We start from the raw sequence: 24,969 nt of genomic DNA, 5'->3' as shown, positions 1-24,969 counted from the left end.
CTGCCTCCCAAGTGCTGGGACAAAAGGGGTGAGCCACCACCGCCCGGCTTAATTCTGTAAATGTTAAAACAAGAAAATGGCGCTGAAGTACTGGTTCCATTTTGCATTTCTCGAAACCCACACAGTGCCAGGCTGGAGAGATGGCTCATTGGTTAAGAGCACTGGCTGCTCTTCCAGAAGATCCGGGTTCAAGTCCCACCACCCACATGGCAGCTCACAATTGTCTGTTACTCTAAGATCTGACAGTCACAGACATGCAGGCAAAACACCAATGCAGTAAATAAATAAACTAGAAAACAGTATAGTCCAGGCTAGCCTCAAATTCAGAAGTGATTCTGCCTCAGCCCCCTTCCTACCCCCCCTTTTTTTTTTACCTCTTGGGGCCAGAGTAAAGGGCAGTTTGGGTTTTTTGAGACATATAGCTGAGTCTAACTTCTAACTCCTTCTGTAGCTGAGGCTGGCCTTGAACTCCATTACAGCTGTGCTTCCCAGAGGACCTGAGTTTGGTTCCCAGCACCCACGGGGAGGCTCACAAGCACCTTCGGCTTCTCTTCAGGGGCCCAACGTCTCTGGCTTCCTCGAGTAGCTGCCTCGCGCCTAACACACTCCCACACAGACATAGCAACCAGTTTTTTAAAACTAAATTTTCAAAAGGAGGGTTCTCAGAAAGGCCCCCTCCATCATCCTGCACTGGCTGTCTACAGCCCTCTCCTTCCTGCAGTCCTCCCCACTGCAGTCCTCCACCCACAGCCCCCCTCCACCCGCAGCCCTCCTCCACCCGCAGCCCCCCTCCACCCACAGCCCCCCTCCACCCGCAGCACCCCCTCCACCCGCAGCCCCCCTCCACCCGCAGCCCCCCTCCACCCGCAGCCCCCCTCCACCTGCAGCCCCCCCACCTCTGCAGCCCCTCCCCCACCTGCCCTTGAGGACCAGCCGCACTGAGAAGCTCCTTAAGAAACCTGCCATTGTGTCTTTGGTCACAAGTGCCCAGGTAGATGGTAAGCGCAGGTACAGGAAGGCTCTGGAGCTTGCTTTCAGTCAGAGCTGAGGACAGCGGTGTGGGAGCCGGCAGACACCTGGAAGGAACCCCCTCGGCCAAGTAAGGGGGGCTGGCGAGTGAGCGCCCACACGCCAGACACAGGTGGAGTTTCTACTCCGGGAGGAAGGGAGCAGGAGGAGGTCTCGGTGGAGCCCTGCCTAGAATCGCCCAGTGAGGGGCCGGGGCTCCCGGGTCGGCCAGCCTAGAGAGCCCACCCGCTTCCGGGCCACCGAGCGCACCTTTTCATCCCTTGGCCAAACAGCACAGAGATGATTAGTTTTCCGTAATATTTGATTCAAATAATTAGTCCTTCCATATCAGCTTCTGCAGCGAGGGAGACAGATAAATCCCCGCCGGCCTCGCTTAGTCTTTTAAAGGCAATTAACTCCTCATTATTAGCTTTTAATTAGGGTGATTATGTCCTCATCAATACGTGTTCCTGCAGTTGTTAGCAGACAGCTGTTGAGGCAGACCATATCTATCAGATGTTCGTCCCCACCGCCCCCTCCCCGCTGCCGGTCACCTCCGGTGTCACCGAATAGCAGGCCGGGACTGCTCCTCACTGAGATCCCGCTCACAGGACACGCACCCCCCGCAGTCCAGTCCACAAGGGGCTCCCGCTGCCCTCTCCATGCTGCCTGTGTGTTCTGGGTGCGAGGCCTTCCCTCAGCGGCCCAGGGAAGCTGGCTGTGGACTTCCCTCTAGAAAAGCCTCATGCAAAGCTGGGCACTGGCGCTCGCCTGTGATCCCAGCACTCCAGAGGCAGAGGCAGGTGGATCTCTGTGAGTTCGAGGTCAGCCTGATCTACAAAGTGAGGTCCAGGACAGCCAGGGCTACACAGAGAAACCCTGTCTCAATAAAACAAACACAACAATAATAGAAGAAGAAGAGAGTAAAGCAAAGCTTCGTGTTCGCGGCTACGCTGCCGCGGACCTGGCACCCCAGCACTTGGCAGCTGGGCAGGCTGAGGCAGGAGGAGCAGGAATTGCAGGCCAGACAGGGCTGGAGGAAGCCCGGAGGAGGTGAGGCCGGGGGCAAGCCACGTCCAGTCACTGCGCTGCCCGGTCCTGTTGCCCGGCTCTGCCCGGTGGGAGGCCTCTCAGACACCCTCCTTGGTGATTTACCAACCGTCAGGAGATAAACAGAACGTCACAGAAACCGGACCTGGGCCGGTGACCCCGTGCTGTTCCGTCACCCCTTGGTGAATGAGTCCCCACTGCCAGCGCGGACTCCTGGAGAAGTGCTCTGTGTGCGGTGCTCGCTCTGCAGTGGACTCCGGCAAGGTCAGCGCCGAGGGGAGGCGCCTGGCCGCCGGGACCCCGCCGAACTGCTCTACCCCGCGGTGGCATTTGCTGTGAGGCCGGGGAGTTGGTGACAGCCAAGTGTCCCGGGCAGGGCTCACCTGGAAGGGCTCCCAGCCTCACTGCGCAGCAAAAACAGCAGCAGGAGCTGCGGCCTGGCGGCGCGAACCCACGATTTCAAGGCCCCACCCAGAAGTCCCGGGCACCAGGGTCTGGGCCCAGTTTCCACGCTGGCCTCGTGTGCTCTGACCTAGAGCCAGTTCCCAGCCCACAGAACACTTGGACTTGGTCGTTGCTGTGGTTTGGTTCATTTTTTTCGAGACAGGGTTTCTCTGTGTAGCCCTGGCTGTCCTGGAACACGCTCTATAGACCAGGCTGGCCTCAAACTCACAGAGATCCTCCTGCCTCCGCCTCCCGAGTGGTGGTAGTAAAGTCACGGTCCTCAGGCCCTCCAGCCTGTGGTGCACAGTGTTCTGGGGACGCCAGCGCTGAGGCAGGAGGATGAGGCCTCTCGGCTGCCCGCTGGCTGTTCTCAGGGCTGAGGCCTCTGGCTGCTCTGCACGCATGTCCTCGAGTCTGTGCGTGGCGGTGACCCCTGGGCGGCCCCCTCCGCTGCTCCCCACCCTGATTTGGCACTCAGGATCTCACGGAGCCCAGGGCTGCTCGATTCGGTCTGGCTCTCCACAGGGGAAGGGTGTGGGGTGGCACTTCAGCATCCGCCCCTGCTGGCATCCCCGCTCCGCTCTCCCCAAGATGCCCCGAGGCTCCTGAAACAAGGGTGGCCAAGGACCAGCCACGGTCAGGGTCACAGAGGTCCGGGCGGCAGCCCCCGGCCCCTGCCTCTGCGGAAGACAGGAAATAACCACTTCCCAGCTTCCTTGGCCGGGCTCCACGGCCACGCCACACAGTTCTGGGGAAGGAAGCATTCGTGGCTGGGAAATTCTGGAGACAGGTCTGTCTGCTCCCCGAGGATGACAGAAGGCCAGTCACTGCCACCCATCACCACTCGCTAATCCATTTCCCCTGCAAGCCATGGGCTGTGATGGCTGGAGTCACAGCAGCCATCGACAGCCTTGAGGGAGGCCAATGCTCCCGATGCCACTCCTGGGTTAGTGCTACAAACTGTCTCGTCATGGCCAAGCCCAGGCCACCCATGTGATGCCACCAAACTGTGTGGGTTAGAGAAGTGTCCCAGTGCCCAGTAGAGTAAACCCGAAGCCTGGCCGTGGGACGTGGCCTCTGCGGCAGCTTCTGCACCCACCTCCAGCAGGAGGTCTGCGGGGGGGGGGAGGTTGGAGTCACATCTGTGTGCTCGGGCGCAGCGATGACACAGACAGGATGCGGGGGCTCAAGCCTGTCCCGGGGCAGCTGCCACCTTTTGCAGCTGGCAGCTGCATGGCTGCTCAGGTGGTCCCAGCCCCACAGCTCCTGGAGGCCGACCCCAGCTTCTCCCCTCTCTGAACGGGAGTTCACAGCTCATTCGCCTCCTGATTCTGTGGGGCCTGCTCTCACACCCGAATGAGCCCTCCCGGCCACTGAGCCACTATTTCTGTATTTATTATTTGTGTTTTTGTTTGCTTGTTTTGAGACAGGGTTTCTCTGTGTAGCCCTGGCCATCCTGGAACTCACTCTGTAGACCAGGCTAGCCCACAGAGATCCTCCTGCCTCTGCCTCCTGAGTGCTGAGATTACAGGCGCGCACCAGCAGTGCTTGGCTCTAAGAAATGAGCTGTAAACACTAGTTTTTAATGTCACTGGCAGCCCGGTTGGCACAGGCCCATCACCATAGCATCGGGAAGTGGAGGCAGGAGGATCAGGAGCGCAAAATCATCCTTGGAGACACGGGGAGTTTGAGAGCTATTTGGGCTACAAAGCAAACAATTTGCATGTATCCGTAGTTGATCATGATGAAAAACGTTAAATAAAAATTGCAGAAATAGCTGTAAGCGGTGCCGCACGCCTGTGATGTCAGCACTCGGGAGGCAGGGGAAGGCGGATCTCTGTGAGTTCAAGGCCAGCCTGGTCTACAAAGCAAGTCCAAGACAGCCAGGACTACATAGAGAAACCCTGTCTCGAAAAACAAAACACAAAACAAACAAGTCAGAAATGAAGGATGATTCATGTGCCTTTGTCTGTATGTGAGATCTTATGTCATCTTACGTCATCACACTGTGTCCATCTATGGATGTGTATCTTCTATCTGTGAGGTTGTGTTCACTGCCCTCCTGTCAGTCAGCGTCACACACCGACCAAATGCTGTCAGTTAATTGTCCGGGTGTCACAGAGGTCGCGGTCATGTCAAAGGTCACATCAGCTTAAAGGTACAGTGTCCCCGGCCCCTAATCTGCCAGTGTTGGCTCAAGTTATCACAAGAGGCGGAACTGACTTGACCTGAGCCCTGGTGCGCTGGATAGTTTGAAGTCAGCGTGACACACGCTAGGGTCATCTGAGGAGGGAGAACCGCCTCCGCCTCCGTAGATCAGGCTGCAGACAAGCCTGCAGGGCTTTTATTAGCCATCAATGGGGGAGGCCCACCCACCGTGGGCGGTGCCACCCCCGGACTGGCGGGCCTGGGTTCTGGAAGAAAGCGGGCTGACTGAGCCTCGGGGAGCAAGCCAGCAAGCAGCCCCCTCCACGCCTTGGCATCAGCCCCCACCTCCAGGCTCCTGCCCTGTCCGAGCTCCTGCTCTGACTTCCTTAGATGATGGACTATGTTCAGAAATGTAGGTCAAAAGATCCTTTCCTCCCCAAGTTGTTTTGGTCAGGACGTCTCTTTGCAGCAACAGAAACACTGATTAAGACGCCAAGGTGCAAATCAGAACAATCTGGCCCCAAGACAAGGGGTTGTGTATTCCTGTTTGGGACCGTCTGTGGAGTTTGGGGGTAGGCCCGAGGCTTGGTGTTCAAGCCTCTATCCTGCAAGGACTATCTCATATCATCCCAGTCCCTACTTTGTAGCCCCCAGCCCCAGCATCCCAGAAAATGAATAAAAGCACAGAGGCCTATCTGGCTGCCAGCATGGACGCTCAGGGAGACGTGTGGCTTACAGACCCTTCCAAGCAGTCAAAGCTTTGGCTGTTCTTCTGCAGAGGATGGAATGGATGCGGGTCTCCACTCTGCTCAGCTGTTGACAGCGGGGGACATTCGTCATGGCAGGAGGCCCCTGGAGCCACTGCGATACCAGGAAGAGGCCATTTCTTATTTTCTCTAGGCACAGGGCCAGAGGGCTTCAGGCCCCCGAGATCCCACTCATGTCCAGCACAGGGCATAGGGCCCGGAGGCAGTTCCCCTTGTGTCTGCTCTGGTGACGATCTGAGGGTCCTCAAAATGGTTCTCCATTGGCCTGGGTGGCTGATGGTGTCAAGGTGCAGAGAACAGGGTCGGGAGGCTAATGAGAGAGATGGACACGTGGCATTTAAGGTTGTCACGGAAGCTGTGAGCTGTGACCAGGTGGGCGCCAGGGCTGCACTCGTGCATGGCGTGCAGACAGGACAAGGATGGAAGCCATCCTCTCTCCACCCTGGGCTGAGGGACAGCGATGGGACTTGGAACCTGAGAGCCAGTGACCAATAGGAAGAGAGGGTGGGGCAGGGGCAGGACAGGGCCCTGGTGTGCAGTGGGCGCCAGGCAGGACTTGGGGGAGGCTTCTGGGCAACCAGGAAGAGATGGAGGCCAGAAGAGCCTGTTTTAGCCCACAGTGTCCTGCTAGGTCCAGGTCCAAGCTAGGGTCGGTCTCCCAGGCCAGGCAATCCCTCAGCAATGCTGAGGTAGGGCCAACGGCTGCCAAATGCAAACAATGGGCAAATTTTACTTGCCCATGTGCAAGTAAAACTTTATCAACAAGAACAGGCCTAGGGCCCGGCGGCCCAGAGCTGTAGTTGGCACACCTGAGCTCAGGTGCCCTGTGCCAGGCAGGGTCAGGGGTCAGAGCTAGTCACATGTCCTCTCGTAGGACAGCATTCCACCCCCACAGGGTCCTGGCATGTCACTGTCAGGGCTGCCTTCCCTTCCCTTCCCAGAGCAAAGGCCTGTCCCACAGCAAACAAGGGCCCTCTGCCCCACCCGGAATCCTGCCCTGAGTCCCTGCTGTGAGCAACCGGCCGGTTCCTCCCTCTTCTGCGCACAGCCTTCTGTGACTCCTACCCTTCTCCTCTCTCAGGGTCAAACCCAAGTTTCCCTTTTGGTCCACCACACAGGGGCCCTCACTCCCAATCTTCCCTCTTGCTCCACTCCCTCTGCTCCAACAGGCCAGCATCTGTCCGATCCCGGGGCCTTTGCTAACAAGCAAGGGGGTGGGAGAGCCCAGGCATCCTGTAGAGACAGGCTGCCTCAGCTCTGTGGCACCTGGGTGAGACGGAGATGGACTGGGGATGGTGTCCTGCCGCCTGGTGGCTCCTACAATCCAGACGAAGACATGCTGTACCCATTGTGACTGCCAAGGAGACCTCCATCCTGAACCCAACTTGCCCTGGCCGGAAATGAAGACACAGCCATGACAAGGCAGGAATAGGAAGCGCTCAAGGGCTTTAATTGATCCTGAACCAGAGGCCAGAGACTGAGGCAAAAATACGGCGTCCTTCATCTGGGGTGCGGAGAAGTGGGGGGCGAGGTTTTGTTTTTGCACAAAGTAAAACCCAGGCCTCCCAGTGCGGAGTGTACGGAGCCCTCGGCAGCCACTGCAGAGCCCACAAGGGCGCAGCCGAGAACCCTGTGACCCGGCCTTACCCTCCAGGCCCAAGGTGGGTCCTTTTTATTCTCTTTACAATATAAATAGAATTTCAAAGTACACATGGACACGGCAGCCACCGGACACTCCACAGAGGCCCAGGCCCTCAAGTCCCCAGGAGGTCCCCGGGGCCAGGCCTGTCTGTCCAGTCCTTTGTCATTTACAGGTGAGCTGTCCATCCTGGGGACACAGGCGCTAGGATGGCAGTGGCTTCTAGAGAGACAGAGCTGAGCCATGGGTGGTGGTGGCTAGTGCAGACCAGGCCTGTGAGATCTGTCTCCCATGCCACGTGCTGCACGCGAAGGTGGCACCTTCTTTCCCCTGCCCTCAGCCACACACAGAAGCCCTGGTCCAACGATCAAGGCTCAAGGGACCCAGGCCACGTCTGTGGGAGCCTGGCTCACCCATGGGGACACTGCCATCCTAGGCAGTGAAGGCAGAGTGAGGCAGGCTCTGCATGGCCGGGGGCATGGCGGAGCGGCTACACGGATCACCGTGCACTGGGCTAGTGTCCCCTCGGGGGATTCCTGTACAAAAGTGCCTCTCCGCCTGCTCAGTAGACAAACAACATCTGTAGGCAGCAAACAAGGATGAAGCTTTTATCTCCTCGGATCTTGGTTCTGAGGAAAAAGAGCGTGTCTGCTGTCAGTTTTTAAAGCCACAAATCTAAAAAACAGGTTGGGGTCGTGCTCCAGCGTCCTCGGCTGGCGTCTGTCACAGGAGGCTCTGGGATGCCCCATAGCACCTTTAGGAGAAAAGCAGAGTCAGGCCAGGTCCCGCGACGTCGCTGCAGTCCAGGGATGCTGGCCCTGCTCCCTGAGTCCGGCCATGTTGGATCCTGCTGGTCGTGTTGCCCAGGTAGGTCCCACAGGGGGACAGGGGTGGGCAGTGTCTAGAAGGGTGCCCCAGGCCGGCCCTGTGACTGCAGCAGGCTTTCCATGAAGGCCATGTATTCCGGGCTGCGCCCTGTGTCCTCAGTGGAGGTGGTCAGCACGGTGGCCACTCTTGGGCGCTTGGCGGCTTTCACATCGTCCCCGGAGAAGCTGGGCTCCTGTGGTGTACCGGTGCTCAGCGACTGTAGACATCAGGGATGGATCAGATTGTCGCCCTAGCAAAGCCCCTTAGGACCACACCCTGACTCACACCCAAGGGGGTACCCCCACCTGCCCCAGACGCAGTTACCGGGGACACTCACCAGCCGGGACCGCACCCTCTTGGGCAGCTCCTCATCCAGGGTGAAGATGTCCCCGCGCTTCACAGTCAGCTGAGAGCCGTCCTCAAACTCCACCTGCAGTGAGATGGGGTCTCAGCGCGGGGGGAGCCACAGGGTGGTGGCCTTCTCCAGGGACTCAGATGCCCTGACATCAGGGCCCAGTGGACACCTGCCCACGCCTGGGCCTGGCCTAAGTTCCAAGCAGGCCCTGGCAGATGAGGATGGACAGGCCTGCAGCCTCAAGGATGAGCAACCAGGCAGGCCCTGGACAGCAGGCTTGGAGGTTCCCTGGGCCCTCAGGGCTTGGGACCTGCTTCCCTCAACTCATGGGCAGCTATGGCGTGCCACCCCAAACAGGCTCCCTGCTCTATAATCGATGCCCAGGGCTAGGGTGGATCAGGATGTCGGGCTGAGAGGTGGATACCATGGGTGCTCGGGCATATGGCCACCTTCTCTCGGAGACAGCAGTGAGGAGCCCAAGTGATCCCTGGCTGAGATGCTGGCCTGGCCTCACAGCTAGGGGAGGCAAGGGGTAGGGGCCTTTGAGGGGACACTGGAGTACCCGTGAGCAGGGTCTGGGCATGCCAAGGCAGCAGCTGGCCCGCACAGCTTGGCTCCAACAGGCCCGTGCCCCGAGTGTCAGGTTCCCCAGCAGGGAGGGAGTTCTGGAAGGCCCCCCTACCTCCCACCTCTGCTTTAGCTGTGGCGCTCCAAAGGGCAGGTTTGTGCCCAGCCCCTCTTTAACAGTTATTCTGTCTGAACCACAGCTACAGGCCCTCAACCCAGGCTGCCCTGCAGGGCTCAGGCGGGCTTCCGGAAAGCTCTTGAAACAAGAGTGACGATGTGAGTGCGCCTATCCCCTGGGCTTCCGGGTGCGGTGCCTGGTTGGCTTCCCACACCGTGCCAGCGCCTCGCGTGGCCACACGCGTACTGTGTGTCTGGGCCGCTTCGTCTGCAGGCACAGGGAGAGCTGGGCTGGACTGTGGCCTCCCATCCCCATCTGCCCAGGGGGAGCACAGCTGTTCGGCAGTTCCCTGTGTCGTTTGGCTCTGTGCTTGGTTTTCTTTTGAGACAACTCGGCCCCAGGCAGCACCCTCCCTCCCACCCGCCGCGGCTCTGACTCGGCACTGACTCAGGGTCAGGTGGCACTCGGGGTCAGGCGGCAGAGGCTGTGCTCTGCTGGAGAGTGGAGGCGCAGAGGCCTCTGCGAGGCTGCCCACCTGGTAAATGAGGCTGGTGGCCGAGGAGATGAACCGGGCTCTGTAGAGATTGCCGTCTGTCCACCGCAGCTCCACCAGCTCGCCCTCGGGGGGTGGCCCGAGCCGCACGCAGTCTCTGCTCTGCAGGGAGGGGATGGTGAGGCCCCGCCCCGCCGGCGCCCCTGCCGCCCCTGCCGCCCCGCCCCTCACCGTGATGCTCTCTGGATACAGGTTGTCACTGTAGGAGCCGTCGTCGAAGTTGACCTCGTAGAAGGTCTGCGCAGTGGTGCCGATGACTCGGCAGCGGTAGTACAGCCCGTTGCGATTCTTGGTGATGACGACCTGGCCCAGGGACACCACCCGCAGGAGCTGGCCCTGGAGGCAGGATGATTGCACGGGTGGGTGAGACCGGGTGGGCGGGGTGGGCCCACGTGGGCGGGGCTAATGCTGAGGGCGGGGGCGGCTCTGGCCACTGCACTCACCCCTGCTGCGCCTGCCCTGTGCTTGAGGCAGGTGATGGACACCACATAGGGCCAGTCGTCGGGCTCCATGAGGACGCCGGCCGCGTGCGCGCAGGTAACGTGGAAGGATGTGGAGCAGTGCTCGTAGGAGCACTGGATGCAGGCGCCAGACACCTTCTTCATGCGCTTGCGGCAGTACACGCACTTCTGCAGGGGTGGGGACATGGTGCCCGGCACCGTCAGAGAGCACGTCCGGAGCAGGCGGGGCGGGCGGGCACACAGGACAGGGGCTGGGGCTCCACGGCATGGACCCCAGCCCTTCTCCTCAGGCCAAGTCCCCGCCCTCCAGGAAGCACAGAGCTGGGGGCGGGGAGTGGGGCGAGGGGTGTCGTCTCCCAGTTCAGTGCTGCCATTGGGGTGTTGAGTTGCGGCACCACGGTGCACGGAGAGGCCACGTGCACAGGGCGGCAGGATTAGCTGAGCCGTGATGTTCACTGAGAGCTAACCCGGCCTTCATTAGATCACCCAGCCGTCAGGCCCTGCTGACGGCTTCTGAAGGGGTCTCTGAGGCCACCCGCTGGGCCTACGCCAGTGGGCCGCACATGGGGTGAGGTCCCTACAGCTGTGACCCCCGAGCCAGCTCCAGGGAGCCCAGACTCTGCTGGGAGCCAGCACAGAGCCTACACCGCAGCCCTCCACCCAGCGTGACCTGGCGGCAGGGGGACGAACCAGGCAAAACCAATGCAGGACACTGTCCAGACCGTTAGCTGAGGGCGTGCCTCCAGGTGCCCTGACAGGTGCCACAGGCAGCTGCCCCCCAGCAGTGTGGTGCTAACTGCCCTCAACAGGGCCTGTCCCAAGGTCTGAGTGGAGGCATCTCCATTCCCAGACCCCCTGGCTGGGCCACCTTCCGGAGGTAAGAAGTCCCCTGTCCCATGCCTGGGACAGGATAGGAGCCACTGGGCTGCATCCAGGCCCCACTCAGCCCACCTCTGGGGGCAGGCGAGGGCTCAGGAGGGTCTGGAGCAAGACAGATCTGGGGAACTGATCCTCTCCACACAGCCATGGCAGTTCACACTCCTGCCTGGGAAAGCTGAAGCCCAGAGAGGTCAGGGAGTCTGTCTGGAGGAACACAGCTCCAGGGCAAGCAAACTTGAACCTGTGACCTCTCTCACTAACCTACTGCACAGAGAGGGAGAGACAGAGAAAAACACAGAGAGACAGAGACACACACAGAGCTCATTCAGGAGGCCATGCTCACACAGGAGGCTCAGCACACAGCCACATAGCGTGCCTTCAATTCAACAGAGACACGAAATGACTGGCAACAGGTCAAGGACGGGGACAGCGGTTCTCAGAGGAGGTGGGGCTGAGAAGGCACCCTGTTGCAGGCACCTGGGAAAGCACAGGCGGGCTCACAAAGCGCCCTGCCCCACGACCACAGAGAAAGCTGCATGCAGCAGGAGGGGAAGGAGGGTGCGGGAAAGGCTCCTTCAGAGTTTCAGAAGTGTCACAAGCCACTGTGCTTGTGGCATGCAAGAAGAGAAAGGATTGTACCCTGCATCTGCCTCGGTCTCCACCACACCCACAAGTGAGCGTCACAGCCAGCGCTGTGTGAAGAGGCAGGGGCAGGTGAGGAACAGACCAGCAGCCTGGCCACTCAGCAAAGTGTTACTCTGGCATGAAAAGGAAGGAAGAAGGCTGGCGAGAGGACCCAGTGGCAAAGCTTTATCACCCGACCGTGAGGAGGGGTGAATCATCAGAGCCCATGTAAAGGCCGATGTGGAGCATGGAAACCCCAGTGCTGCTGTGGCATGATGGGAGCTAGGGAACCCCGGAAAGCCAAGCAGCCAGTTAGCAGGGCACACACATGGGAAGACTCCATCTCGGGCAACACGGAGGCCGAGGACCAACACTGTGGTTGTCCTCTGAGCACACATGTGTCTGTGGCACAGTGGAGGAAGATGAAGCATGGAGCATGACTCTGGGGGGTCAGGACTCAGCACAGGGATAGGAAGAGGCTCCTCCTCCCCAGGTCACAGGTAGGAAGCTGCAGGGAGGGGCAGGCGGCTCCTGTGCAGAGAGCACGCTCAGCTCAGGCACCAACAGGACCTGCAGTCCCTGGAAACTGCTCACTCCAGGGGCGGCCAGGCAGCACCTGGGGGTCCCGAGTACTGCAGCTCCCCACCCTGCCCCAGGACTAAGGCTAGGGCTGCAGTCTTGGGGACTTACCAGTTTCCACCGCTGCTCAGGGATGGCGCTGACGTCCACAGGGTTGCGCTCAATCACATTCAGGAAGCGTACCTCAGGGACTGCGATGGCGCAGATCACGTGAATCCACCTGACAGGCGAGGACAGGTCACAAGTGCACTGCTGATGGCCCCAGGCTGTCCCCAAGGGGCCAGTGTGAGGATGGGTGGCGGGGGAGGGGAAGGGGGAGGTCTGCGGGGCAGCAGGGACACACCTGTGCTCCGTGGTTGTCTGCAGTGCTCCCCCCCGGAGGTTGCACAGACAGCATTCCTAAGAACAGACGGACGCGGTGAGGCGCAGCCCCTCCACCACACACACCCCGAGCCCCGGGACAGCCCGGGCATGAGTGTCAGGCCCCAGCCTCGGCACAGCTGAGACCAAGGCCGCGGGCCCACGGGGGCCCAGGACCTCCCAGGCTTTGGCGCCACCCAGAACAGGTGAGTTACCGCAGTCCAGGCGTGGGCGGCACACCGGGAACATGACCAGCCCTCCTTGGCCAGCTCGGGCCGGACACCATAGCAACCTGGAAGACAGTGGAGCGCTGGGACCAGAGCAGATCTGTCCCCCGAACACCTGCAGCCTTCACACCTGCATTCTCCACACAGTGAGCCGCACAGGCCGGAGCCCCGGACAGGCCCCCCTCCAAACTCAAAATGCACCAGCTCCGGGAAGTGCCCTCCTTTGCCCAGAGACCCCTCGGTGGGGCGGGGTGGCTGGGGGGCACTCACTGGCGTGGACCTGCAGGCAGCAGTGGGCACAGGAGATGAGCGGGCTGGTGCCGTCCTCGCCGACGTAGGAGTTGGCCGGAAGAGGCTCGGTGTTCTCCCCACTTGAGGTGAAGCACATCTCAGGGATCAGTGGCCGTGTCCTCTGGCCACTTTTGGAGGGCGGCTGGACAGCACTTTCCCCCGGAGAGGCCAGGACCTCCCGCTCTGTGTGTACTGACTGCAGAGACAGAGGGCCACACAGCCAGCTCAGGGCCAGTGCGGGCCAGGCCGCAGCTTCCCCCACCTAGCCTCAGTTTGGGGAGTCCACACTGCTTTCCCCTGGGGCGAGGGTGGCACCGGGGCTGAGCGGAACAGGTGAGACAGAGCTGGCGCTCACCTGGCTGTAGGGGTAGAAGAGGGTGCAGATGGCGCAGTAGGGCTCGGTAAGGGCGGCCGCGGCATTGAACTTCCTCTCAGCTTGGAAGCTGGCGGCCTTGTTCTTCCACTGCAGTGACAGCAGGGATCTCAAGGCCTCAGGGTCGCTCACCTCGTCCTCCCCTGAGAACGGGAAGGCTTCTGTAAAGCAGGAGCTTGAGCTGGAGGCCAGGGCCCCACAGCAGCGGCCCCCATGTGGTGCTCCTGCCCGCACTGCACCAACCCTGGCCGGCAGGTGGTGGGCTGTGCTCCTGGCAGGGAGAGGCACTGGTTTCCCTCCATAGTCTCCCTTGAGCCTACGGCCCGGACACCAAACACGCCACCCTCAGACACGCCCTCCTGTCTATGGAGCCGGGCCAGTGCTGCCGGCTCAGCACAGCCTGCTGAAGGCTGTCCCACCCGTGCAGCAGCACAGCCGTGGGCAAGAGGACAGAAGGGGTGTATGTGTGTGTGTGTGGGGGGGTTTCACTGGGGAGATGCTGGAACCACTCTACACTCATCACCTTGTACCTTCCAGCCTGAGGAACTGCTCAGCCTCAAGAAGCCTCACATAACCCCAATGGACCCAGAGATCCCAGGACTGTGTTGAGTCTGGGTGAGACACCTGGGGCATGGAGCTGGGGGACATCTGGGGAGAACCCAGCCGGGAGGCAAGAATCTGGACAGTCTCAACTGTCCCCCAGATCTGACTACTCCTGTGGTGACGTCTTGGGTGGAAGGGCTGGCAGTCTGTTCCTAGCTTCTCTCAGCAGCTTAGGAAGAAGCTGAAAACCACCAGACCTGCACACAGGTGCTGCTCCACCTGCCAGCTAGAGAGCTCTGTACCCAAGGCTCAGTCTGCACTGGGGAGTCCCCTCCTAGAGCTCCCACCTACATTCCCCAGCTATGGCCACACCACATGGCTGCGGGCACACTCAAGCAAGCCCTGACTGGACGCTCCCGTGCAAAACTGAGGGTGCAGCCCTGAGCCACAGGAGCTGCCGCCGCAGGCCCCAACTCTAACCCCAAACCACAGCCTGCACACCTCAGCTGCCTGCACATAGGACCCTCTGCCACCATGGCCTGCAGGCCACACCTTCAGCCACCCGGCTCAGGCCCTGGCTCCCTTCATCTTCCTACGGAGGTGCTGAATGTTGCAGCCCACTACTCAGATGAGAATGAAACTCTCAATGTGCTTGGGGTCTGGCCCTCAGTGGCCACATGACTTCTCATGCACTGGCGAGTGACTGAACGGGAGGCAGGGTGGAGTGGAGCAGGCCCTGCAGGCAGTGGAGAATGGCCAGCTGGGCCTCGGCAGATTTGTGGCCAGGAGGCTGTGCTGAACCTCCCAGCAGGGCAGCCAGGGTGCCATGGTTTGCAGAGGGGACCTGACTCCAAGGGACTAAACAAGGGGTGGACACGGGCACGTGTGGAGAGGGGCTGGCCTGCGCCCCAGGCAGGCGGGAGAGCAGCGTGGCAGCTGGACCTGCTCACCTTCGTCGCTCGAGGCCTCCTGCTTGACCACAGACAGGGGGGATCTCGTGGGTGGCCGACCCAAGGGGTGACGCCGGCTCTTTTTGATTTCCACCTTCAGCTTAGAGAAGGGGGTTGGCACCTGGAACACACCTCACTGTGAGTGCTGGGACCTGTCCCCACAACACACACGCACAGTCATGTCCCCAGGCACACTCACACACTCTGCCCACCAAAGCACTCATGTACACGTTTGCACACTTTCCTGGCCCCCAAAGCACACATGCACATACTCACATACACTACCGTCTCCCACAACACACACGCGCCCACACACACACTCATGCTCTCTCTCTCGCACACACACACTGACTCCGGTTATCACCCGGGCGAACAGATGCCACACAGCTGTGTGGGCAGAGCTACCAATGCCCCGGGGGCCTTTTACACACCTGCGTGTCACCGGCCTGTGCCTGGCCTTCCTCTTCCGGCCCCAGCTCCATGGGGGCCAGCTGCGGGTGGGCAGCACGCTCCCTGTCCCCGTCAGGGGTGTTGGTGCGGGGCAGCACGTACAGCATTGGGATGATGGGCCGGGGCCGTGCCTCTGCTTCCTCACCTGGCACCCCGGGAGGCATGACATTGAGGGGTGCCGGTGGAGGACCGCCCTCTGCAGCCATGGGGCCCGTGGCTTGCACTGGAGACTTGGGTGGTGGCGGCCTCAGGACTTCCTCGGGGGGGCATAGGGCTGGTGGGGCAGGTGGCATTAGGGGTGGGCTGGGAGTCTTCTTCTTGCTCCTGGCCTTGGCTGGCCGAGGCTTGCCTCTGCCATCCTCTGGGGAGAGAAAGTGACACTCAGAACCAAGCGGAAGCAGACGGAAGTGCTAGGGCCTCCATGATCCCGAAAGCTTGGGCAAGTTCAATCTCCACAAGTGCCCAGTACTGGACTGCTGGACCTACAGAGATTCCTGAGCTGCTGTAGAGCTACAATCTGCCAGCCCAGCCCTTGGTGTGGAGGGAAGGAGCAACAGGGCTAGCCTGGGATCATGATACTGCCCCCCCCCCACAATAAAACAAGCAGAGCCTTCTGGAATTAGGTCAGGGAGGGAGAACCGCTCTTCTCATGAACTCTTCTCATGAACATGCCTCTACAGTTATTGCAAACAAGACGTCACACAGCCACCACACAGGGACCCAGCGGAAGACAGCCTTGGGGAGTGCCCATCTGGCAGCTTCTGGAGTGTTAGGAACAGTTCCTGACAGGGAAAGAGAGGGGCCAATGGGATCCATCTTTGGTGATACTTTAGTTTGGTGCCATGATGGCCGTGCAGCGTATCACTTAACCAGGACAGACGATGGGGGCAGAAGGATAAGGGCCTGGCCACTGCTGTCATGCTCTCCAGAAAGCACCACCTGACACCCTGTGTCCTGCAGCCTAGCCACTACACTGGGCTCCAGGGGTTAAGATGTCACCTGTGAGTGTCACGGGACCGTATGGTGCTGTGAGTGGCATATGACTCAATGAAGTGGCTTGTGGGTCACAGCTGCACCTCAGGCCAGACCGCTGATGGGAGAGGGTGGGAGGGAAGCATTCTGTCCCCTCCACACACTGGAGCAGGCCACCTTTGGGTGACACACCTCCAAGGGCAAGGGCTCACTAACTCTGACAACAGGTCACACTGTCTCAGTGTGAGGATGGCACCCTAAGACACTCAGGTCCCCACCCTGTGATGAGACACGGGGAGAAACAGGTGGGGTGTCACCCCATCCTGACTCAGCCCACTTACTGGGGCTGCTGTGGTCACCGAGGACCAGGCTCGTCTGCACCTGTGACCATGGCAGCTGCTGTACAGTGACTGGTGGACCCCAGCCCCTCACAGCCCTCGATCCTGGACCACAGGACCCTGCCCTGGCTTTCATACGACCAACAGCTGTGGATGCCTTGGCATGTCCAAGCAATGCATGGCCACGAGAGAGCCAGAGCCCTTAGGGGGAGAAGCTCAGAGGGGGTACCTCAGAGCTCGCCGCTCCACACAGACACACAGTGGCCACATGAGCGTGAGCACCACAGTCCTCCACCTACCTCGGGAAGCGAGGAGAGGTGGACTGAGGGTCCCAATTTGGTCCCTCTGGAGTGTTGGGGTGGACAACGTGGTGAATAGGTCCTTTAGGGGTGACCAGGAGCTATGGCCAGGTGCCCCAACATGCCTGGGTTGGTCAGCCTGTCTGGTTCAGGGTCACAGGTCATGGGAGGCCAAGGGGTGAGAGGCCACAGATCTACAGATGTGGGTCCTGTCCCAGCTGCTGGGGCTAGACATACCTGGAGGACACAGGTCCTTCTACCTCCTGGCTTGGCTGAGCCAGAGCTGGCTGGTCTCGGCCCTGTTAGGGTGCAATCTGCCAGCTCTGCCCCATCATGGAACCAAGGTCCAGCTGTGGAGGAGCCCCCAAGCCATCACCTGTCACCACTCATAGACAGGCTGTGGCATTGGAGGGCAGTGCCTGGGACGATGCCTTCTGACCACCCAGTTCCTAGTGTCCTGCCCTGCCAGAGAGGCTGGCTCCCCTCTGTGGCACACCAAGACTCAGAGCAGCAGAGGCCCTGTGGTGCTATGGCCACTGTGACTATTTCCAGTCCCTCAGGTGACAGCCAGGCTTCCAGATATGTAGTTCCACTGTGCTGGGAAAGAGGCAGAGGTGTGGGTGTTCACACACAGAAAATGGGAGAAGCAGACTCAAAAACGGCAGCTAATTGAGCCTTCACTGAATCCTGAATGACTGAGTATCCTGTGTGCTTGTGGAAATGGGGTGGGTTGGAGATGACCTAGAGGGATGGAGAAAGGGTCAGAGACGCCCTCTCGTGGAGATGGGGGTGGGTTAGAAAGACAACCTTTTGAGGGGTTGGGGGGTATTAGAGACGCTTTCTTGTGGAGAAAGGGGATGGGGGTGTTAGAGAGACACCTTCTTGGGGAGATGGGTCGGTTAGGGAGATAGCCTCTTGCTCTTCTAGAAGACCCGTAAGCCCTTGTCACACTGTCCCACCATATAGCATGGCGCAGGAACATGAGCCATCACCCTCACAGGCCTCTCTGCCCTGCCAGCAGCCTGGGGTCCCTGCCTCTGCATATAGAGACCCATCAAGCTCCAGAAGCCATGTCTTGAGGCATAGAAGATGCGATGCTGAGGTGGCTCTGGTGTCCTCACAGGAAGGGCATGAGGCAGGTTTCCCTGGTAACAGGACAGCATGGGGCTAGCACTCCTCCCAGCCTTGGGAGCCACCACTCCTAGATCATACAGGCTGGCCAAATGCCTGGCTCAATCTGTGGACCTTTGTTCCCTAGCCTGGAAGGTGGGCACTGCTTCCACTTTATGCTGAGGGGGTTCAAGATCAGGGATAATCCTTAAGTCCACGGCAGACAATGGAGGCCTCCAAGGACGGCCACGTCCTCCCCCTGGGGCTATGTCATCTCCCACAGCAGAAGGGACGCCAGATAGAGCCAAGGACTCCAAGGTCACCATGGGATCCTCAAAGAAAGCAGAACGAGAAGCAGACAGATTGGGTGATGCCATCCTGCAGGATGAGCCAAGGGGAGCACCCTTCACCCTCACACCATACTCAGGAATAAGAGGTTTGCACCTGACACCAGATCCACAGGGAATAAACATATACTTCAAGAAGGCACCAAGGTCCCATGGCCAGTCACATGGCTCCAGGGTGGTGGGGTGGTTGCGGGGAGCTCATTCGCCAGTATGGGGAGGTGAGAGCAGGGAGACCAAGGTAGACCGTTAGCATGCCAGCTGCTTGCTATGGCTTCTCTGTGTTTGTGTCTGCTGGCATCACTCCAGCCCTTTGCCCCTGCAGCTCACACAAGACCATGACCCACAGAACAATCCAGAAGGGAACAGCAACGTCACAGCCCCACACCTGCAGCCTCCTGCTGGCTCCTGCTGCTGCTGTAGCTTGCTAGTGTCATCGCCCTGCAGTGCGTGGTAGAGCCCAGGGCCATATGCATGCCAGCAGGCACCTCGCCACCTCACTGCAGCGCCATGCAGGCACGCAGCTTGGAGCTCCCTGGATCTGTGGCCGCCAGTTTTTTTCTTGACTGATGTCAGCCTGAACTTGCTGTGTAGCGGTTTCTGACTTGGCGGGCGGGGGCTGCTGCCCGGAGAATCCAGCCACACGTGGCCTTGCCCACTGCACCGTGGGTCACTCTGTCTGAGGGCACACTGCAGCATGGCCACCCTGCTTCCCCTCATTTGGCCTTCCTGGAAGACCCTGTGCCGTGGTGTGCTGAGGACAGGTGTCTGTCCATAACCGACCCCAGCAGCCAGGGGGAATCTGAGACACTCGATGCAGGCTAGTCCCTGACCTCTCACCCTTGCTTCATGCTTCAGAAAGGCCAGAGAAGAGAGGCCCTCCCTACCTGGACACAAGGCTGAATGGACACCAGTGACAGGAATGAGACACACAGTATCAGGAGAGAAGGGCTGGGACACTGGGAGCTAGAATACAGATCAAGGTCCCCATGTGCACAGGCACTTCATGGAGTACCCTGGCCAGCAGGAGGAAGGTAGAGGGGACCCGAACCCCATGCTGCAGGCATCTGGCACTGACCTTCCACACCCTCGGCCTCATGGCTCTGTGAGGATAGTAGCTCCTCCTCCTCCTCGTCGTCCTCAGGCATGGCCTCCTCACGGGAACAGGCCCTGGCCTCATCCAGACCAGGCACCCCGGCCACCGCCTCCCCAGGAGACCTGGAGTCTTCAGGCTTTGACTTCTTGGGCTGGCTCCGTCTCCGGTGCGACCTGGAGGAGGGCACTGGTCAGGCAGGAGGGGAAACGGAAGAGACTGAGGCAGTCCAGGGTGGGCAGGGAGTAGAAAGGTGGGGTGAAGCGGGCGATGGTGGCAGGGATGGGCAGGATGCTGCAGGCGAACGCGAGGGAGATCACTTACGACGGCCCTGGCCTCCTGGTGGGCTCCCGCCTCCTCTCTAGACTCGGCCTCCTCTCCTCCTCAGCCTTTCTCCAGGGTCTGCTCTCCTTCACACTAATTTGTCTAGAACGTAAATTTTAGGGTTTTCCTCTGGCTCCCGGCCCTCTCTACAGCCCTCTACATGGGGCTCTCAGGCCCTGCACCCAGCCTGAACACAGGAACGTGCCACCCTCATGACGACAGCAGGAATGGTCCCCGACGCCAACAAACCAGTCCTGACGCAGGCTAGGCCCCAAGGCTGCAGGCTTGGCCTCACTGAATGAGGTGACAGGGTGAGCAGGTGCCACGGGGCAAGGGGGCAGAGGCAGGACCTCCCTACCAGCACCTAAGGCTGCTTAGACTGACAAGGGAGGACTCCCTACAGCTCCATGTTCCTGGTGTCCCCAGGCCAGTGGCCCTCACCCATCACAGCCCCTCAGTGGCCCAACAGAGCTCGGAACGCTCTGCAGCCCCTGGCCACAGAGGTGGTAGCCTCTGTGGTTCTGACCATGGCCTGCCCTCCTCTCCCTCACTTCTGTGGCTGAAACATCCCCGACCAGGGCAGGATCCCTCAACAATGAATGTGTGAGCCCCACGAGATGAGCAGCAGGCAAGCAGGCAGCATTCCAAGGAGGGTGCAGGCAGAGGCAAGGTGTGCATATGTGGTGGCTGCAGGACAGGCCGGGGACAGGCAGGAGGGGGTGGGAGGCGCTGGCAGGGTAGAGAGAAGAGGAGCTGGAGACACAGGGCCTTGAACCCAGGGAATTCTCCACCCGTTCTGGTTGGAGTTGGCAGCCCTAGCAACAGCATCGCTGGGAAACACCAAATCAGAAAAAGTGTGGTGGCTCAGACCCTAGCTGCTGGCCCCAGGGTCGAAGGTTGCTCCTGCTGGCTCCCAGCTTCAGACAGCTTGCCCCCAACTCGGCTGACTGCGGCTTCCTGACTGGCCCTGATTCAGTCACTGTCCTAACCCCACTGTGAGCTGGTACTGGAGACCATATCAGGGGATCAGGGGCCCGCCCAGCCCTAGCACAGAAGGCTGGGACACCGCAGGCCACACACACCGTTTACAGCTGAGCACACCAGCCTGCCTGGCACTGCCATAGTGCTCAAGGGACCAGGAAATGGGACCTTAGACCAGCTGTGCCCATACCAGAAAAAAAAAAGAACTAAGGATTCAAATGCATGTGCTGCACCCCTCCAGAGCAGGGAGGGCCACGGTAAGCCGAAGATCAGCCATACTATATTATGAGAACAAGCTAGGACCCAGCCCTGTCGCAACTGTCGCCACCCCCCCACCCCCCAACACTTCTCAGTGGCAAGGCCTGACCTATATCCTCTCTCCCTCTTGCCTGCGAGGCTTGACACACACGGTTATGGCCACCTTGCTACAGCAGCTTCTCGTTAGGCAGCCACAGCATGCCCCTGCATCTGTGTGACCCAGAGCTGTGGCAGGCCTCCTGGTGCCTGCAGTCTGCTTTAGACCCTCTTCTATTGGATGATTAATACTTCTTGGCATCTCCAGATGCTCCAGCCCCACTCTGAACCCCTAGGCAGCTGTCAGATCCACAGTGATAACTCTAGCACCCGTCCCTGTTCCAGGCGGCACAGCTTGAAATGCCTCTGGCAAGGTGAGCCTTTCCTAGCCCTGCAGCTTTCAGGGCTTCCACTTGTGCTGGGCTCATGTGTGCCCTGCAGAAAAGATGCCTTCTGAGGAGCTGCAGCTCTGTCTTTCCTCCCACTCGAGTCCAGCAGGTGGTCGGGCTGTGGGATCCTGGGACATGGCTCTGTGGCATTTAGCTTGACACCAACCAAGTCCTGTGCTGGCCTGTTCTCTTTGGAAGCTCTGGGGACTGACTGCTGAACTCAGGTGAGGGACAGATGGGCATGTGCCACAGCTCAGGCTATCGGCACCATGCCACAGGACCAGGCTGCACACAGCCGCTGCTTCTTAAACTTTGCTTAAACTGGAGCAAGGCTGGACTCCTCTGCTCTTCCTCGACTTCTAGAGCCTTCTCTCTCTGCTGCCTCGGGGCTCACATCTGCCTGCAGCACCGTGGGCCAGTGGTACTGGCTTTTCCTGTCCATGCTCTTCCACCATGTGTTCTGGTGGCTCTGGAACCTCTTGAAAACGGTCTCTGCCTTACCATGGCCTCTGGCCTGTTTCTGAGCTGGCATGGGGGTGCACTGGAGGGTGAGTGAAGGTGCAAAGAGGTTTGCGGAGGTGCCATTGGACAGAGGCCATGCGGAAGATTCCAGTTTTCTGCCGTGAGGTGACATCCACAGGGAGTAAGCCCGCTGTGGGGGCTTGGGAGCAGAAGCTATGACCCCTCCACTCCAGGGCTCCCTTTAGCCTGCTAAAGGCACCCAAGGCTCCGGCCTAGGGTCCCCAAAGTCCCGATCCAGTCCAGCCGGCCCTGACAGGCCTCCTGCTGTCTCCTCAAGGTCTCTGAGCCACACAGCTGCTCCCCACATAGTCCTGTTCTCATCCACACTCCAGTGGGATCAGCAGATGGCTGAAGTGGGCATCATCTCGTCAATTTTTCAAATTCAAGTGTTGGCATGTAAATGACACAAACTCTTCCGAGATGAAAGCAGGTGCTCCGGGACTTGATGGTGAGGAGGAAGCCCACAGGCTTCGCTGAGAGGCAGACACGTCAAGTGGGAGACGACAGCTGCAAACATGGTGGCCTGTGCCCGTAAGGCAGCTAGGAGGCTGCCCAAAAACTCTGGCTTCCCTCATTTGGCTCCATTCCTGCTACTAGGTGGCAGTATTGAAAATATCCCCTGGGGAAACGGAGGTATATTCTGGGTTCAGGAGAGATGTGTGAGGCCCTGGCTATGAGTGTTTCTAGAGCCACCAGGTGCTTAGGGTCTCAGGTCAACTCTGGTGATGAGGTCAGAAGGCTGGGGTGTCACACTGTGGGGCACAGACACCTCCTGACCCCTACACATCCACAGTGGGCCAGACTGACCAAGGAATGTGGCATTGTCTCCTGGTACTTACCCATGGAAGGGGCTGCCGTCAGCCCACTTGTGAAGCTGCTGCAAGAGACAGGACACTGGGAATGGGGGCAGGGTGGGCATAGGAGAGCCTGAGCTTAGGCCTCTGCTAAGGAGGAGTACAGAAGAGGGGCCCTCATGGGGTGAGAAGGCCGAGCACCCCACCACTGGTCATGACAAGGCTCCCAACAAGGGGCCAATGGGAACTGTCTGATGTCTAGAGTTGTGCCTGGAGTGCTGTGCAGAGGGCAGAGGGCAGAGGGCAGGGGTACTCTCAGCACCTGTGAACAATAATGGCCCAGTTGCCCCAGGCCCTGATACGTCTGGGAGAGAGGTGACCGACACTACCTCTGAACCCACTCTGAACCCCTAATGTGCCTCAGTTTCCCCAAGGGAGCCAGGCACGGCAACGATGCACAGCTGGGAGGAGCTGGGCAGAGTCAGTGCAATCCCAGCACCATGCACCGTTGACGGTGGAAACAGGACAGGTGGCCTCCCACAGCGGCCAGGGACTTCAGCAGAAACGGCTCTGGCCTTGAACAGCTTTAACAGGAATTACGTCCATGGGGGCGGGCTTCATCTGCTATTCAGCCACTGTGGCATTGGCACAGCTCTCAGAGAGTAAGGACAGGACTCTGCCTAGGAATGAAGCCTGAGAGAGGCTGGCTGCAGCTATGAGGGTGGGAGGTCCCATCTCTGGCTGACGTGGTGTCACTGTGGTCCTAGAATGTGGTGTCTGTTTGCTGGTCATCCGCTCAGCTGACGCACAAGCCCTGACCTTGAAAACCACCCATCATGAAACCATCACAAAGCCTCAGGGGTGCGCTCAGGCCCCACAAGGCTGTTTTCCATGGGCCCTGCAAGGCAGGAAATCAAAGGAAGACACTGCAGAATGGCCTAGAACCACAGAACTGCTCCCCAAGACGAGGACACAGCAAAACTGGTGGATAAGACTGCAGGGCAGATAAGACTGCAGGGGATATGCAGCAGCAGTGTTGACGAGGACATGGTAAAAAGGGAAGGCTTCAGACCACAGGTGACTGCCCCAGTAACAGCTCCCATGGCCTGTCTGCAGGACTCCATGGCCATGCCAAGGCATAACCAACAGTGACCCCTAAGCCAGACTAGAACCCCTGAGAGCTCCAGGAATGGAAGATTGCAGGCTGCCCACAGTGCAGCTAATGAAGGCCGCAGGCTGCAGCTGGTTCCAGAAGATGACAGATTCTGCAAGATTTGGAAACCATCAGGATCCTAACAGCAGTATCTGCAGACTAAGGTAACAGGTGCATTCCTACGCGAGGTCTTGTCAACAGTGGTGTTTCCTTAGTAGCGGTCAGGCTGGCCTTCTGGGTGCAGAGTGCTTGGGACTCCCTGGTCCCTTCACAGGCAGACAGTTGAGTTCTATGCAGTCCTACAGCTCTAGCTCAGCTCAGGGCTGTCCTTGGCCTATCAGAAGTTCAAATCCCTGAGGGGCTGCCAGAGGCAAGGAGTGAGATGGCCACTTTGAGTGAGGGCCTGGGCCCAGTTACAAAGGCTTCCCTTTTAGAAAATAGGGTGAGGCTCCTCCCCAACTCTGTTACCTGTACTGCCAAGGCTAGAGGCCAGTGCTCAAGGCTGCAGCATGCCTGCCCATGTCCCTAGTCAGAAGTGGCCTCAGCCACACTCCTGTAAGGGGCAGCAGGGCAGTAGGATCCCGCCATCCTAAGAAGCATGATATCTGGAATGAGCTTTGGCACCATGAGTGCTTGCAGGGGACCTGGCAGCTCTCGGAGCCTCAAGGGTACCAGGATTATGTCAGCAGGGGAAGTGGCAGTGAGCATTCAGACGCCTAGACAAAGGGGCTGGGGCTCTGCCTGGGCTGTAGAGGGGATGGCCGGACAACTCCTACCACAGAAGCGAACAGAAGACAGAGGAGTGGAGGTAGGGGGAAGGCACGGGGAACAGAGGTTGGGAGGTATTAGTGGGGGGAGGTCTTGGCCACTCACCTGCGCAGGAGCTTGGCCTTGAGGGAGGCGCGAGAGGCAGTCCAGGAGCTGAGTTCGGGGCTGCTGAGGGCCGTGGGCCTCGTGTGGTCCAGCACCGTGAGGTCTCGGCCCTGCTTCCACTGCTCATAGCGCTCGGGCTGCAGGATGCGCACAAACACGTCCATGGAGATCTTCACCATGTCCTTGCGGCACGTGCACTGCGGGGACAAACGGCATGGGGCCTCAGGCCA

At 59.6% G+C, this 24,969-nt stretch overlaps 1 protein-coding gene across 2 annotated transcripts in view; it reads right to left on the bottom strand.

Moving 5' to 3' along the window:
* Positions 1-6,846: 6,846 nt before the first annotated feature.
* The window catches only part of Kdm4b (lysine demethylase 4B), a 79,994-nt gene continuing 61,871 nt past the window's right edge, over positions 6,847-24,969 (bottom strand). The window contains exons 10-24 of one of the 2 annotated variants that reach the window (XM_021632940.2): positions 24,740-24,936; positions 19,734-19,835; positions 19,395-19,585; positions 15,235-15,614; positions 14,804-14,924; positions 13,293-13,453; positions 12,917-13,133; positions 12,635-12,711; positions 12,403-12,458; positions 12,171-12,279; positions 9,960-10,145; positions 9,688-9,852; positions 9,499-9,618; positions 8,261-8,353; positions 6,847-8,140 (exon numbers count right to left, since the gene is read on the bottom strand). In XM_021632940.2, the coding sequence (XP_021488615.1) occupies positions 7,958-8,140; positions 8,261-8,353; positions 9,499-9,618; positions 9,688-9,852; positions 9,960-10,145; positions 12,171-12,279; positions 12,403-12,458; positions 12,635-12,711; positions 12,917-13,133; positions 13,293-13,453; positions 14,804-14,924; positions 15,235-15,614; positions 19,395-19,585; positions 19,734-19,835; positions 24,740-24,936 (2,358 nt within the window). In that variant the 3' untranslated portion in view covers positions 6,847-7,957. The remainder of the gene's footprint in view (positions 8,141-8,260; positions 8,354-9,498; positions 9,619-9,687; positions 9,853-9,959; positions 10,146-12,170; positions 12,280-12,402; positions 12,459-12,634; positions 12,712-12,916; positions 13,134-13,292; positions 13,454-14,803; positions 14,925-15,234; positions 15,615-19,394; positions 19,586-19,733; positions 19,836-24,739; positions 24,937-24,969) is intronic. The other variant, XM_060371280.1, reaches the window with a different exon arrangement.

This window comes from Meriones unguiculatus, chromosome 17 (genome assembly GCF_030254825.1).
Source record: "Meriones unguiculatus strain TT.TT164.6M chromosome 17, Bangor_MerUng_6.1, whole genome shotgun sequence".
NCBI classification, from domain to species: domain Eukaryota; kingdom Metazoa; phylum Chordata; class Mammalia; order Rodentia; family Muridae; genus Meriones; species Meriones unguiculatus.
Note: the sequence above shows the minus strand (reverse complement) of the source record. Positions and strands in the feature narration are given on the sequence as shown.